Genomic DNA, 16708 nt, shown 5'->3' on the forward strand with positions numbered 1-16708 from the left:
ATGCTCCCAATAAGTTGAAAGAGGAGGAGATGAATTTGAACGTGTTAGAACTCTTTTTGTCCTTACTACAGTATACAGTTATTATTATTCTTCCCCTTCCAATAATGTCATTTTTTTAAACTCCAAATTACTTATGCACATTTTTACAGAAAATATTTTGATCTAAACTGGAATAAAAAAACTGAAATATGTTGGGTGTGTAAGTATTTGCCACTCTGAGTCTATACTGGACGGAAGCACCTTTAGTAGCAATTATACTGTAGCTGTAAATCTTTTTAGAAACAAATCCCTGCGAGCTCTGCACACCAAGATGGTGCAGTCGTTGCCCACTGTCCTTCAAGAACTTGCTCAAGCTCTGAAGCTTTGGGTGGGGATTATTTCTGTCCAACAATTTTCAAGTCCTCCTACAGATTGTATTTGGGATTCATGTCACGATTGTGACTGGGGCTCTCAAGGACATTGTTTTCTTGTTAAGCCATTCCAGTCTGCTTCGGTTACATCCTGTAGAAAAGTCAATTTCTCTCCCAATTTGAGGTCTTAAGTGGGGTTTGAAGATACACTTCCCACTTTTTGATGCTCAAATTCATTATGCTCAAAGGGATATTCAGTCCTTTGATGTTCTCTACACGAGTGAGGGACCTTACAGGGACAGTAGTATTTATTCAGAAATCAAGTAAACCACAGAGGCTCTATTGCACACAGCCAAAGGCCACTCAACAAATGGCGTGACTTGTCAAAGCAATTCCCTGCACCTGAACTAATTTCCGTTTACTGTGGCAAAAGGGGTGATTATTTATGTAATCAAAATACAGTATTTTAGTTTTTGATTCTCAGTGTTTTTCTGACATTTAACTTTCTTTCATCATAAATGTGTTCAGTCTGAGCATTCAGGTTTTGATTAAGAAGGTTCACATTTATAAAAATGTGTATACATCACTTGTAATTTAACAAAATTGGACATAATCAGAATGGCTTTGAATACTTTTCCAAAGTACTGTATATTATATGGAGGTTCTTAACTGGCGCTAGAGAGGGATAATGACAGACAAGGCAATCACACCCAGCTGTCTCAAATCACAATCATTATTGACTTTTGCTATACTGTATATATAATACTTGCACACACCTGTTATTGCATTTTTATTACACTCCATCTATGCACAGACCATGTGTGAAACAACATGCAGGAAAGTGAAAACAAGGCAGAACAAACAAGACAATTTGCTGTTTATCTCTGGGTTCTGACAAAGCCTGAAGACACACAGCACTTTTTCTCTGCACCTCTCTGAAGTTCCTAAGAAGCACACTGAGGTCACTCAGCATGCTCCTGTATCTGGAGACGCTATATTTCCTCACAATCCCCTGGTCCACTGCGGCTCCCAACCCCAGGACCTTATTCCCATGTTTCTGTCTCTTCTTCTAACATTCCACCTTATTAGTCTATACTGGAGCTGTTTTTTCTTAATTTGGCTTCCAGTCCTGTTTCTTCTGCTTTTCCTACTTCTCTTGTTTATGTCAGCATCCTGTCCAGACTACTCAGGCCTAAGAATTTCAAGCCACGTGCCCTCTTTTAATGCCCGCCTTCCCTTTTTAGTGTAAAGTCTATATTTCCATCTCACCCGTAGCTTCCTTTTGTCTTTGATTTTGCATGGGTAGTTTTGGGGGCTCACTTGTTTGTTCTGGGGTTCGAGCAGCCCTGAGTTCCTCCCTCTGGGCCCCTGCTGGTCTTGACGCTGTCCCCTTGGCCCTGGGTCTGTCTAGCTCTGGCGTCCTACCTCTGTTCGAATCACCAGGCGTCCCACAGGCTTCAATGTCTTCTCCTCATCACCATAATGTCTGGATTTCCATACTTTGCAAATCTGCTCCATCCATCTCTGTTTCCGCATTGGTGATTTTGGGGTTCACCTATTTCTTTTGGCGGGACAAGCCTCCTCGTCCTGTGGCCAGGAACCTAACACCTAAACCAAACGGGTTTGTCCAAAACCTTCTATACTTAAATAAACATTCAGAAGACATCCGATTCTTGGATGTTGTTATTCCTCGTGAACTAAGGGATTGTGATTTTTTCTATTGTTCTTGTATGTGATGTACTGATGAACTTCTGACATCTAGTTGGGTGAAGTTTAAGAATATTTTCTGTATGTATTTATGAAGCTTATTATATTAATACAAACCTTCAACCTCTTTGTTTTGGTTACCTCGGGACAAATGATTTCAAACATGTTACTTTTCATCTTGGGTGAACCCTCTACCTTGTTCCATTAGGGAAACCCTTTCCTTTTGCCGGAAAAGGCAATATTGTTATAATTACACAGTAAGCCAAAAACAACACACCAAACTAAATACTTTTCCACGCTGTATTTGAATGCTTACTAAGCCTTTATTAAAGAAAACGTTTTGTTTTCACTTCATGAACAACTGTGGTTGTTAAAACAGTATACAGTTTTCTGAAAATCCCAAAGGAAGGGAAGTGTACAGTATGTAGCATCTGGTGGTAAATGAAGGTAAAAGATAAAGCTTTACTGTATATCAAAATTACTTTCTTTCTTTAAAAAGCGAATACCTTTGTTGTTTCATTGCAACAGGTCACCATGTGTAAGAAAGGAAAAATGCTAAAAAATGAAAGACCATTTAACAATCTGTGCAGATAAAAAGTTAAAAAGTTTAAAGAGGAAGAAAAACCTTTTTCATTGCCCTCAGAATGCCTGTATTGAGTTTCTCACAGTTTTCGCAGACGGTTTGGTAAGTTTCCAAGTACTGGTCTTGCCTTTCGTCTGGTGAGGGGAAAAATGCCATCTGTGAAAAATCCAAGACTGTTTTATGTATATCTAGCTAATTAGGCATAGGCTGTAACTGCTGAATCCAATTCAAGTTATAACACACAGTAGACGACAGCCATTAGCAACCTTTAGGAAAAAATGAAATCTTCAGATGCACTTTGAGATTTAAGCGTAACATCCCAAATCCAATTAATCTGTAGTTAACTTGCATGTTTATGTCTAAATCCAATCCAGAAATCTAGAAATCAAGCTTCTGTAGGGGATCTGGACATTTGTCTATAAAAATCTTTAAGTTGCTTATTTAGCATGAAACCCTACAGATGTTATTGTTACGTTAAGTTTGGAAAAAATAAAAATGCTTGTGTGTAGCCTGTTGCTGGTTAGAGGCGTTGATATTGATTGTACCCACCTGAATGTAGACTTAAAAAAAAATTAACCAGAAACTGGCATTGTCCAGTCAAATGGCAGAAAGCCAGATGCCATGGTGAGTGATACCTGCCTTGCCATTTTAGATCCCTTATGTGGTGGCTGCAACCCTATTATCCAGCAGTTTTGGGGAAGTGATCCAACCGGGTTTACAATGAAAGGTGAACCTTTATCCCTGCACCTGTACATCTGCCATTACGTTTTAACATGACAACTGCATGATCAGTCGCACCAAATTACACTTTTATTACAGTACATCCGAGTTGACCAGTAACGCATATACAGTACAGTACATCTTAAACTCACATTTTAATCTCTTATATGACGTGGCAGGAATACACATTTCTACGACATCTCGGAATTAATGAACGTAATGATTTTTTAAACTGAAAAAAAAAAGTTATGCTACTTTTTGTGTGTGAACATTTTTTTAACCATTCGTATCCAGTATTTTGCCCCCTTTTTTTTTTTTTTTTTTTTGGACGGGACACTGTTGAATCAAAGGTATTAAAATGAGTAAATCTCATCTGGAAAAAATGTACTGTAAGGCCAAATCCTATAGGAGCGACCTGTGAAACACAGTGAACTGCTTTGTCACGTGATGACTACCTGTCCCCTGGATCTGCGCACTTTGGTCCGGTGGAGTGCACTTTCATCTACAGTATGGACTATAGCTACTGTAGGTCCACTGAGTGTTGAAGCGCTTGAGGTTACCCCAGCAATAGTTAAGAGGCATACTGTATTTATACCGCAACAATGGCACTCTATGAAAAGCCCGTAGTGTCGGTCTCTCAGGGTATTCGTATGATGTTTTACCTTATGACACCGAATGAAACGTCTTTCGCGCAGAATGACGAGGTTCCGGAATATGTCCAGCAGGTGAGCCCTATTCATAATTCATAACGTGATTTTCAGGTTTTTTGCCAAGTCTCCACGACTCAGAAGTCAGTTTCAACGGAAGAGCAGAAAACCGACCCCATGCCTTCTGTAATTGTGTGCTATTGGTTTAATTGGTCAGGTTTACTTTGACAGTAGTTACACTCCAAAAGTAACTGATTGCGGGATGCCTCTGAGTCTGTTTGATTTCATATTGTACAGCTAACAGTGGTCCAATAAGTGGTCAAGGTATAAGGAAGAAAAATGTATTTCCTCTTTTGACAACAGCTACCGTATTTATCATAGTATGTGTGTACATTTTATTACAACGCTATCGGTAATTATTGACGTCAACCTTTTTATACATAATACACACCAACTAATGGTTTGTTTCATAATCTAGTTTGATTGTTTTTTTTTTTACATATGTGTTTAATTTTTTATGTGGCATGACGTGAACGTCACTATAAAATACTCCAGTAGTTTTATTACATTGTTGGAAAAAAGTAATGTGCTAATTAGTACGTGTTGTGAAAGGCAAATTATGTTAGCAATTATTTAGTTGTTAAAAAAAGTTTAATAGATTTTAGGGATTTTTAATAAAATCCATATTTGATGGTGTTTGAAGTGAATAAATCCGCAGGTCTTTAATGTTTTATGGATTATACAAAGCAGTCTAAAAAATAAAAAGTTTAAACATTCTGTAAGTACTGTATATATTAAGACACGGCCATCTTCTCTTAAGGTGAAGAACATTAGTTAAAAATAATAATTAATCTTGATTATTAGAACACAGCTAACTGAACATGCACAGTCCTTAACTGTGTCTGACTTCATTTCCCTACAGTATCTTCATGTCCATACATGTGTTTATCACAGGACAGTAAACATTTTAACAGGTTCAAATGAACCCTTGCCCCAAGAGAGAAATTTAAATGAGTGTTACATTGTGTGTTCAGCTCGGTATGCTACAAGGCTGTGCTTCTGTGTATCCATTCTGTGTATCCATCGTTTACCAATTTATTGAAATCCAAATTACATAACTTGACCACATATTGCCTTTAAAGAACCACTTTCCAATACCTTCTCAGTGTCTTCTTTGAATCAGCCACTCGTTTAACCTTAACAACTGCTTTGAGAGAGGCACAGTATAGTCACACATTGGTCTCATATCTCTGGTGACCTGGTACTCTTTCACCGGAGAGCAGACATGTTGGATTGAATTGTGGTTGTGTGGCACTGTGGTTGAAGTTGAGGTGAATAAACAGATTTCTTGTTGAGCCTTGAATAAGGGTCTGTGGAATCTGATGAAATGGAAGACGTAAAAAGATTTAAGCATGCTTCATGATACTTCATCATATCTTGTACTGTAGGTTTCACAGGCAGATGGTACTGTATAATTTGCACTAATGTCACTTTGATTGCTGAAGTGATAATACTGCTTTTCACAGTCAAAAGGCAGGGTGGTAGGTAATCAGAGCATCTGCTAATAAAATTCTTCACCACTTAAGCAATTAAAGAACAGTGCAGTTTTTTTTAATAATAAGCAATATGGATGTAATTGTTCTGTAAAATATATATTTAAATATATCACAGATATGTATTTTAAGTAGTTTTTGTTTATGCACTTCTCCATAAAGTTTCCATCATTTTGCAGTGAATGTTTAAGGTTTAATCTTTTGGTTCTTGACACCACCTCACTTAAAAGAGTCTTTTTACACAGGCAAGCAAAGAGCTGGAAACTATAGTGTATTCTGCAAAGTGTTCAACATTTATATTGTACACCATGTCATGATGTTGTTAAACATATTGTAGAAGATTTGTCATTTACTGAAAGTTATTTTCAGTGTGTTATGCAAGGATAGAAAATAAGACAATGTTTGAAATGAATACCCCCCCATATTTAGTTGAATATATAAATATATCATGAGAAAATGGCTTTTCACCATGGGAATGTAAAGGTTAGTGGTCAGACTATTTAGTTCTCTTAGTTTTCATATTGAGCACTTCAGTTCCCAGATGGCTACAATCCCCAAACTCTTAAAAACTCCCATCAGAGGGAAAAACACACATCTGCACTACAAATGTTGTCATATGCCACACGAGATTTCAGTCCAAAGAGCAGCAGCCTATGCAAAAATATCTAAACCTCCCGATATTTTTATGTACCTAAAATGTGACGCTGCTGCTTTCCTCTGGACTGTCCGTGATAGTGGTCAAAAGTATCGGAACAGCTGGAAGTCTTTCTGAAATCCTGAAAGGAAAAAAAAAAGCTGACAGACACAAAGTTTCAGATCCATTTAAAAAGAAAATAGCACAGTGGATATAGGCAGTGTGGTGAAGTGTACAGCACATTCCCTTCTCAGTCAGAGGGCTGCAGGGAGCTTTGAAAGTTGATGGAGGTAAGATTCCTGAAGATGCAGGATGGGGCAGCAGCCCTGGGATATTGCCCTCTTGGGGCCCGTTGTAACCCATCTGTAACCTCCGTTGTGCACTTTGTGGCAGGTGAGAAGGGACTGATACCATGCCTTTACAAGACTAGGCACTGTGTTTGTCATCTCTCTCCATTGAGGCCCAACAAGCCCAAACCATCATGTAAGCTAAAACAACCAAAAGACTGCTCCAACACCGTTGAGGAGAGGTGTGATCCAATAACCAGAAGTTAGAAATGTTTTAGAAACCTAAAATTAACTAGGGAAAAACTGTATGTATGCTGTTAAACAGTAAGAATGTATGACTGTGGAAAAATGTATTTTTTAAGGTTACTGTAATAACTGCGGCTGTGTTTTTTGTTCCTTTTTTTCCAGTAGATACAATGGAAAATGGAGTGATTGCACTGAGGCAGTTTAAGCCTTGCTGGGTCGACGGACTAATTCTTTTTTACAGGAGCTCTGTTGTGTGCTCAGGTTTCAGTGGTGCCTTCACTGCCTGATCCTGGACTTGTGCTCTTACGCCTTAGCTCATTTCACAATACAGGTCCACCTTTCCTCTCTCCGTTCTCTTTAGGGTGACATGTGCGTGCTTATACTTTTGCAGTGTGCCTCAATATTGCAGTAACAGAGGGTCTTGGTAACCTGATTGTCATTTCACTATGGTAAATCGGGGGTAGGAGTGTCTCTGTGTTCTGTGGATCTTGGATAAGACTCACGACTGCTACTGTAAATACCATGAGCACTAATCCACACAATATAAAGATTAATGCATGTCTGTAATTTGCTTAGGCCACACCGTTCTTTGTGGGAATGATACTGCTGGAGCTGTTTGTGAGCTGGGCTAAAAATGGATGGCTGGTCATTAGAATCAATGATGGAGTGACTTCTGTCTCAGCAGGCATGCTGTCCATGATTCCAAAGTAAGTAATCCTAATTCACTAAAGAAATGTGATACTAAATAAAGATAAATAAATCAAATGCATGTCTAGGGAAATGTAATCCACAAATTACCAAGGTTTCATAATTCAGTACAATAGCAACATTAATACTTGAAGTCATCTTTTAATAATATTTTCTTAACCAGTCCCCTAGGTTTCTTTAATTTGGCTCTATCATGTATTCATCAGAAGAGAAATTTCACTTGTAATTCTCAGCTTTATTAACAAAGAAAAAAAAACGCTTTTTGTCCAGCAGAAGGAATAATAAACGATTATAATTTCAAAATTATGCCCCAGTTGTAAAATTACATAATTGTCCCGTGATGCAACATTTCATAATGTTTAAAAAAAGCAGTAATAATATAAACCTATTCGCTATGTGAGCAGTGGTTCAAAACCCGGGTGGAACACAGCTGTGTTACTACTGTCACTTAAATTGCTTTAGTAGAATATTCAGTCATTCAAATGGGTAGAAATGTTAAGTGTTTTTGAATAAAACACCTAAATAAATTATCCTAAATAAATTAGTAATCTTAATGCAAGATTATTAATGGAAAATTCAAAATAGTGTATCTTAATATTAACAATATACTTTATTCCACAGTGAATAAAGGAATTTCTCTATATGAAAGGGGTCATCCAGTAAATGTAATGTATTTAAACAAAGGCATATAGTGTAAAGAGAAGATCGTTTTTAAAAAAGGCATTGCACACCCAGAGAAATCACCTTAAATTCAGTTTGCTACTGATAATGAAAAACTTATGAAAAACTCTAAAGGTACAGTAGTAAAGAACATAACCTAAGCAAACAGCATTCAGAAATGGATTAAATCAGAAAGAGAGAGGGATTTCAGATTTGTTAAGGATGCCAGAGTTATTTTGTTTTTCTAAAAAACTTTCAGGAACATTTGTATGTTTCACAGTGAACACATGGTGAAGCTAGCTTTGTGCTGATTGTGAAGATCTGTTCCTCATCAGCTCTGCTGCAGGCTGCAGTCAGTTTTAATCTACACTTGCTCTCTGGCTGGGTATCCCCCCAGCCCCCGAGTTTTGCACCTGTGCAGGAAAACAGCTCAGATTTCAGAATGGTGGCACTGGCCACGGTGAATTTTCAGCAAGGCCTTCTGTGCTTTTGTTATATTTCATTTCCATGCTGGTTTGCAGAGGGGTCCTGCCGCAGTCCTCCATGTTTCTGTGCTGGTGCACAGGCCAGAGTTAGGGGTGGTGCTCGGAGCAAGAAACACTCCCCAGCTCTGCGAGGAGTGAAATCCTTACAGCAGCATGTGACAGAACATGCACATGTGGCGTGTGCGTGTTCGAATCCAGGATTGGATCAGCATTGATCAGCCCACCTGCAGCGCCCAAGATACATGCTCACCAAGAGCAGCTGACAAACGTGCACCGTGTCAAACCATTGAACTCTCATTGCAAGAGATTTAAATGGTATTTGACAACACAGACCAAACCAGACTGAAGACATTATTATATCAACCTTAGACAGAACCTCAGACAGATATGTGAGGCTTATTACTCATTCGTTACTAGATCTGTTAGGCTGACTTGTTTTGTTCTATCCTCTTTTGTGTTCACATACTGTACTGTACTGCAGGATTCCCTGGGCATTGTGTATGTAACGAAGAGGATCAATGACATTAGATTTTTTTTGCAGAATTAAGAAAGAGAAAACACCATTTGGGCCATCCAGCTTGTTTGGTTAATAGTAACTAATTAATCTAGGGATCTAATCCAGCCACAACAGGCTATATGCTGCACCCATATTATGTAGTTATATATAATGAAGTATATATAGTATGTTCTGTATAGATCAAACTTTGTTGCTGCCTTGTTGCATATAGTGCAATTTCATATTTAAGCGAGCATGTGGTAATCTATTCAAGAACTTTATGTTTTATGACTCTGTGATTTTTCTCATCCATAAAGGAAAAAACACTTTTGGCTCTGGGAATAAGATATTCGTTAACTAAGAAATTTTTGCCTTAGCAGTTTGGCAAAAATGAAGGATTATTGCAAGAAAACTGAAGAATAATGAAAACAAACACTGAAAGTTTGCTTTTCTACCTCTTTAGAGCAACCCCAGTGTCAGATGTAGGGAGGAATATCTGAAAACGAAAACATTTTGCTCTGTCTATTAAAGCTTCTGTTGTTTGATGCACAAACATCTAAAATGCTCCTTTCATTATTTCAGGCTGTTTGTGAGGAGTCTGGAGGTGTGCAGTTATATTTATGTCTGGGACAACTACAGACTCTTGGAGTTGCCCTGGGATTCTCCTTGGACTTGGTGGCTGGCTTTTCTTGGAGTAGACTTTGGCTATTACTGGCTTCATCGTTTCTCGCACGGTAATGGCATTCATGCATCTCCGTCGTTTTTCTTGTACTTCAAGGATTAAAGAACCCAAATCTTTGTTTTAAATTCCATGTGCAGCCTGGGAGAGACAGGCTGCTCCAGAACACAGTGTAACACACCGAGTTTGCTCACAGTGGAAACCAGCACAGATTTCACTGGTTATAATTCAGTTACCTGGTGCTATAGTATTAATATCAGGCATTTGGTGAACTGCAGCAAATTTGAAGCTTGTTTCATCTTCATCTTGAGAATCCTTCAATTATAACAGTGAATAAGAGGTGGATCATTATCCTGCATTTTCTTTTTATTACACCCTGCTGGTGCCAGCCTTTTCTATTTGTAAATACATACAGTGGAAGTACAATCAGTTTGTAAAATATATACTACTATAGTATTATCGTACTTATCACATATCATTCTGAACCAATACTTTCACAAATTGAAAAAGATAACCGCAACTACTCTCATATGTATTTATAGAGAATACTCTGGTTCTCTTTATTTGCATTTTTGAAATGTTTTGTATTTAGAATCGCCAATAACTTTATACCCTCCCAGCTGTTGGCCAACTGGTCTTACTGGAGCAACCTCTGAGAGAGAGAACCTGTGTGCGTACTGCCTTGACACCACCCCCCACACCTGTCTTACACCAATCACACCTCAGACGTCATGAGGGTACCTTTATTCCTGTGCTGTGAGCCCCACTGCGCCTTACGGGGCAGATAACACTGACTGGAAGAGTTGCCTGCCTCACTTGCTTACCCAACCCAAGGGGCGTCTTCTTGTGCTCGTCATAGGAGAATGCTGGTGCAGTCCAGGCTTGAACCAACACTGCCTGGAAGGAATACTGGTCGTAGCTCCCTGGAGTTCTACAATGTTTTAAGCAATACTGTATGTTTTGTGACCTACCAGCTTTGATTAAATATATACATAATGAATGTGAATAATTACAAAGCTCAACCATGGATACAGTAATCTTGTTTTCACTGGTTTGCTCTCTGCTGGATCCTGTGTCCAATTATTTCCATCTACAGTAATTGATGGTTAATGGCTTGCACGACAGGACTTAATTAAATAATGGCTAATATTTTTTAAGCTGCAGCATTTGCAAACATCCAAGTTCACATGCTTTGCTTTATTAGTAATTAAATAATTTGCCAACTAAAATACAAAAGCAAAGCTATTTTTTGGAAAAGTTCTAATACAGCCCCGGCCAATTAATTGTGTAGAGCAGTTGTGTCATTAATGGAAAGAAGACATACTAATCTAAGAACATTTTCTGATATTTTAAACTACTTTAATTTAGTGAGACACATTTTTTTCCATTTTTCCATAGTGTCATATTTTATTAAGGCTTCATTGACTTATACTGGCATTTACTTAATCTATGTTTATTACTTTGTTACCAGCAACACCTGCTTTTGGACAACGAGCCAAATTCATAATGATATACTATAAATTACCTTTAATAAATAAACACAGCTGTCACCATTTTATTTTTCCAAGTACAGCACATCCAGTGTACTTTGCTGTGATGTCTGAGATTTGCCATTGGTCTTGCTGAATAATCATAAAAACTACAGTACGACAAAAATAAACGTATAGAACAGGAGACAATGAGATTTTGCCAGGTCTGGCTCATTGTGCCCCTGTACTGGATTAAGTGGTTCTTAAAAATGGATGGATGGCTATTTCTTGAACTGATGAGTATTTCACAAGGTTTAATCTGGTTGGGCTTTGAAGCCGTGTTTGAAGCATATTAAGTGAAGTATATAATCCGACACTTTTTTCTTAGAGCATAAGGAAATATTGAATAAAAAACGATCAACACAAAAATGTATTAGTTTTACAACGGTTTGATATTCACAGTAAGGAAGGAACTACAGGAAAAGTAAAGAATGTTTTGGTACAGTACATCCCATCAGCCTGGCGGCCGCAGTCCCTACTATTCACAGGGAAGGGCGGTGACGTCACTGCTCTTGCAAGCCGGCTCGCACAACCTGTAATGTTGGCCGTATGCGTTACAATATTAATAACACGGAGTGCACTATTCCTTAATAGCATGTCCATTTAAAATTGAGAGTGGGAAGTACTTCTTTACATGGAGGGTAGTGGGAGTCAGGAACAAGCTACCCAGCCATATTGTTGAAGCTGATTCCCTGGCTTCTAGCAGGGAACAGCTGGATGAGATCCTGGGATCAATTAGTGACCAATTACCAAACAAGCTAAATGGGCTGAATTGCTTGAGGCCGTTCTTGTACTGTAGTTTTAGTTTATTTTAATAAATTAAGAGGCCAGAGCAGAAGAACAGAGCAATAGTATCAATGTTAATAACATAGCTGTATCAGTATAAGTCATTGCTTTCCCTGGCTCAGATGATGCCAATCATCTCAATCATCTTGATTGATTAACAGGCTCCTCATCCACTGACCTGAATGAAAACTGGTCTGAGAAAAATGGAGAAACTGGACAAGAGTTTAAACTCGAGCTCGAACTCCATACAGTGTATGCCTGCTAGTAATATGGTGAAACTGAACTTCATTTTTCCAGCTTTTTTATTCCATCCTGTATGTAAGATTTTTTCTTACCTACTGTACTGTATATGTTATCTTCACCATAAAAAAAGTATTACATAACAGAATAGGGAGGGGAAAAAACATATTTGTTTCTCTACACCGATGAATATTTTTCAGGTTATGGAGTATGAGATTTATGGTACCGTTTTGTAGTAGTTTGTTTTGTTGTAGGTGCTCCCACAGTCCTTACTTTGTTATAGAATCAGTTTGCTGAAAATAGCTAAGATAGCATAATTTAAAACATACAGTATATTGTTGTTTCTGCCTGGATCCATTATTACATGTACAGTAATTTTCATTTTGGTCCATGGTCAATTCAACTATCAAAATAGTAATTATAGTAAAAGTTAATTTGATGCAATGTAAACTGTTTTTTAAAACTTTTAAAAGAGGAACAAAATAATTCTTCATTTCCTTGTTCCAAACAATACATACAAATATTTATAAAGACTGTCAGTAAACAGGTTTCTGTATCAAAATATCATTCCAGAGAACAATCTTGAAAATATATCTATATACATTTTTGTTTTCTAAAAAGGAACATTCAGCTATAAATCTTTGTGTTCCTGTCTAGTCTTTTTTATTACCCAGTGGATATTTTTTACATTTCTTAACGGCCCTTTTTAAAGGTTGTGTAACACTGCACTAAAAAAAAGAGGTTGGTGATAAATGCTTACTTGTTGATTTGATTCGTAAGCAGACTCGGGCCAGTGGGGAGAACTCTCAGATGAAAAAATGCACAACTCTTTTGGATTTACAAAAGGAAATGGCTTACAATGCTTATCCAGATGTTTTCTGACCAGATGTATTACATTATGATTTCTGAGGGCTAGTTGTCCTACCTGTGCCTTTGCAGAGGAAGCAGTAAATAGTAAACATGTTAACTGTGATTTGGCAGGAGCTATGCTGGACAGAATGTTTTCATTTCTTCTACTCACTCTTCCCTCTGGGTTATTATTGCTACCCAGAGAAATACAGATGCAGTCAGCACTTTCCTCTACATATGTGCAAATTAATACTTGTTAAATTATGTTGCTGCTAGAGTGTCAAGGGACAGAACTAAGAGCAGTAAGTCTTTTTATAATATGCCTTCTTTAAATATCATTTCTCTATCGTTTCAAGGAATTGTGCACAAGCATTTTAAAAGAAAAAAAATACTAAGAACTATTACCCTAGACATCCCTGAGAAATCATTTCCTACAAGTGCTAATGGCATTTAAATGTATACTTTTCATCAGGCTCGTTTTACCATTTGTACCAAGAAAAAAAGAGGACATTCTAGCATATTTGGTTGCAAGTGGCTGATAGATCTGTGGATCTCACCCACGTATTACTTTAAAGAAACTATAAATTAGAATTTGTTTGCAAGAAAGAGAAAGAAAAAGATTTCCCTATCGTGAATGAGTATTTTGGGGGCAGCACGGTGGAGCAGTGTTCTCCCAGTGTCCATATGCTCCGGTTTCCTCACACGGCCCAAAGACATGCTGGTACTGTAGGTTAATTGGCTTCTGGTGGCTGGGGAAACTGGCCCTGGTGTGTGCGTGTTTGTGTCTGTTTGCCTGTGATGGACTGGTATCCCTGTCAGGGTATATCCTGCCTTTGCCCGTTGCTTGCTGAGATGCGACCCTGAATTATATATAAGTTGGAAAATGCGTGGATGGAAACGAGTATTTTGACTGTGGCACCACTGGGGATAGGCTACAGAATCTTTGAGGTAAGGGTGTTCTCACTTTACCCTGCTCCCAGATGTGTCAGAAAAGGTAAAAACAATGTACTTTTTTACAATATGACCAAAAACGGAAAACAAACTCTTGAGTCCTTCGTTACCAGAAAGCCGGGCAGCTTAGTGTTTTACTGACACCATGGCAATCCAGAGCCCACAAAACAGGGCTGTTGAACAGCTCTCTCGATTTCTTGTTGGGCACTTGGCTCTTTCTTACACCATGACACGTTTCAGTGCTTCTGCCCTCCGTTCTCAGGCTGCAAATACGAAACAGTGGAAAGTGTCGCTTCCTGGTTTTTAAAATCGTTTCCTGACCAACTGTTGGGCGACGGGTGACTGAGTGCAGCGGTAGTTTCTATGCGCACTTGCAATGTACCCGAGGCAGTGATCTCTATCTTACCACCTCTTAGCCCCTTTGTGCATACACATTTGAAATTGACAACACACACTGCGGTGGGAGGCGAGCACGTTCGATCAGGGGCTCTCAGGAGCCGCTCTCTTCCTGCCACACCACACCTTTCCTCGAACAACGTTTAATCCTGCTGAACCAGAAACACCCGAGCTGTTACCATCGGAGGACCTGGCACCTCCAGATTCTCCTAGAAGAGGGGAGAACGTGTTCAGCCAGACCCATTTCACAAATACATGGGAGAATGTCAGGTGTGCTCTTCTCTGGTTATTAGGTCATTTTAGATGGATGTCGACTAAAGACCCAATTGATTTCTGGATTGGGAAGGTTTTTTACTGGTGCAGGGCCAGCTGGCTCCAAAAGCTGGTTACACAAGGTAGCCTCGAGCTTTCCAGCTACTGTACAAGATGCACTATTGCTTCATGTATGCACTTTGCTTCTACCAAAGCATGTATTACAAAGGCATTCCTTGAACCAGCCACTGATTTTTTAAAAATATCCAGATTTACCATTTTATAACCAGCAATATCTGATAAGTACTATTTCCAATTTTTATAAACAGTTCTTGAGATAGATGTTGAGGTTGTGTGTAATTAGAGCATATCTGTTTTAAAATATCGAAATTGCTCCTAAAACTTTGTTTTTAGTTTACATTATTTAGAAGCTCTCAAATAATAAACAAGGCTGGCATTACTAAATTTGTTTTATTTTAGGATTTTTGTGGAAGCTGGAATAAAGCAGCACCTTTGAGAACTTAAACTTTTCCTGCTTTTGATCCAAAATATTGCGTCAGGGGCTACAAGCAGTCCGTGTTTGCTGAACAGTTTGGTTCCAGTTGCAAAGAAGCAAACAAAGAATTACTCATAACTTTCAGCTAGAATCTTTTTAATAATTTAAATTATGGATGTGTAATGCTGAAAATTAAAATCACCCAGAAAATGAAAATTATTTTTAGTTTTGTTTTCAGATTTTTGACTTTTTAAATATATTTGATCTGAGTGTTTCTCATCAGAGTTTCAGATAGTTTAAGCAGTAATTTATAGCATCATAGCAACAGTTTTGAGAGGAATTTTAACTTTTGGCGTAATCTTTTTCCACTTGTAATAATGGACCATGAATTAAAATGTGTGCAAGCATAAGAAGAGAGAGAAAAAAAATCTACATATTGTTTACAGAGATAGGCATACGAAATAATCCAGCTCTAATTACTAAAATTGTAAAACTTCAAACTGTCATTCTATCATATTTCTGGTGAGCACGGCGGTGGTCCTGCTCTCCAGCATCTGTGTGTGTGGAGTTTGCATGTCATCCCTAGGTGCTTCAGTTTTCCTCTCACCACACAAAGACATTCCAGCTGTGACCAATGAATTCTGAATTTCGTTTCTCCGTGGCCCACAATGAGCTGATGGACCTGACAAGTCACAGACTATTATCATGCTCTCATGCTTCCAGGCTGTACTCTGGTTTGCCGTAACCCTCACCAGGAATAAGGGGCTTTTTGCTGGTGGATATATTCTCTGGACTTCTGCTGCATCGTGCTTTTTTGTGGAATTTGGCAGGGATTCTTTTTTCCTTCAAGTCATATACATGAAGGCAAGGTTTCAGTGTTATGAAATGGAAAAGAGCAATGATTAACTGAGTGGAATAGTTTCAAAGCAAAGAAAACTCTCTCGTAACTGGGTGGCATCGTTATGTTTGGATCTTAGGCGAAGCACACTAGTCTGAATGATACTCTGACAGACAAATGATGTCTTGGGATACTGTATTGTGAAATTTAGCTTTTCTTTTTGTTTTGGTACATAGGTTGAGTTTTTTGCTGTAAGCGAGTGGGATATGTGGTTTATTTTAACTTCTGCATTTTCCTATTTGTGTTGTAAAGTGCTGGATTCGCTCTGGGTTTCCAGCTCTCACTGTGTATTCATCTAAAAAAATGAACTGCATGGCCCCCCCCCTTGTTTTTCCAGATTGTATTTGCATAGACCCATAAAACTTTTATGAGGCATCAGCTATGAGCGATGCTAAATTAGGTGAAATGAGTTTGTCCCTACATGTTGACATTTCCTCATCAGCTGATCTTGTGAAACAGATGTAGCCCAGGCTTCTAAGCACTACAGTTTAATAAAGTTTCTTTCTGCATCCCCACACATTTATTATCTCAGTTCTGCTTTAAAGGACTGGGGTCA

The 16708-nt window shown here is 38.3% G+C and overlaps 1 protein-coding gene across 4 annotated transcripts in view; it reads left to right on the forward strand.

The window, feature by feature from the left end:
- Positions 1–3692: 3692 nt before the first annotated feature.
- Positions 3693–16708, forward strand: part of agmo (alkylglycerol monooxygenase) — a 60252-nt gene continuing 47236 nt past the window's right edge. The window contains exons 1-3 of one of the 4 annotated variants that reach the window (XM_088600450.1): positions 3693–4085; positions 7304–7434; positions 9659–9810. In XM_088600450.1, coding sequence (XP_088456576.1) covers positions 3963–4085; positions 7304–7434; positions 9659–9810 — 406 coding nt within the window. In that variant the 5' untranslated portion in view covers positions 3693–3962. The remainder of the gene's footprint in view (positions 4086–7303; positions 7435–9658; positions 9811–16708) is intronic. The other 3 variants (XM_088600449.1, XM_088600451.1, XM_088600448.1) reach the window with 3 other exon arrangements.

This window comes from Lepisosteus platostomus, chromosome 12 (assembly GCF_059453375.1).
Source record: "Lepisosteus platostomus isolate fLepPlt1 chromosome 12, fLepPlt1.hap1, whole genome shotgun sequence".
NCBI lineage: Eukaryota > Metazoa > Chordata > Actinopteri > Semionotiformes > Lepisosteidae > Lepisosteus > Lepisosteus platostomus.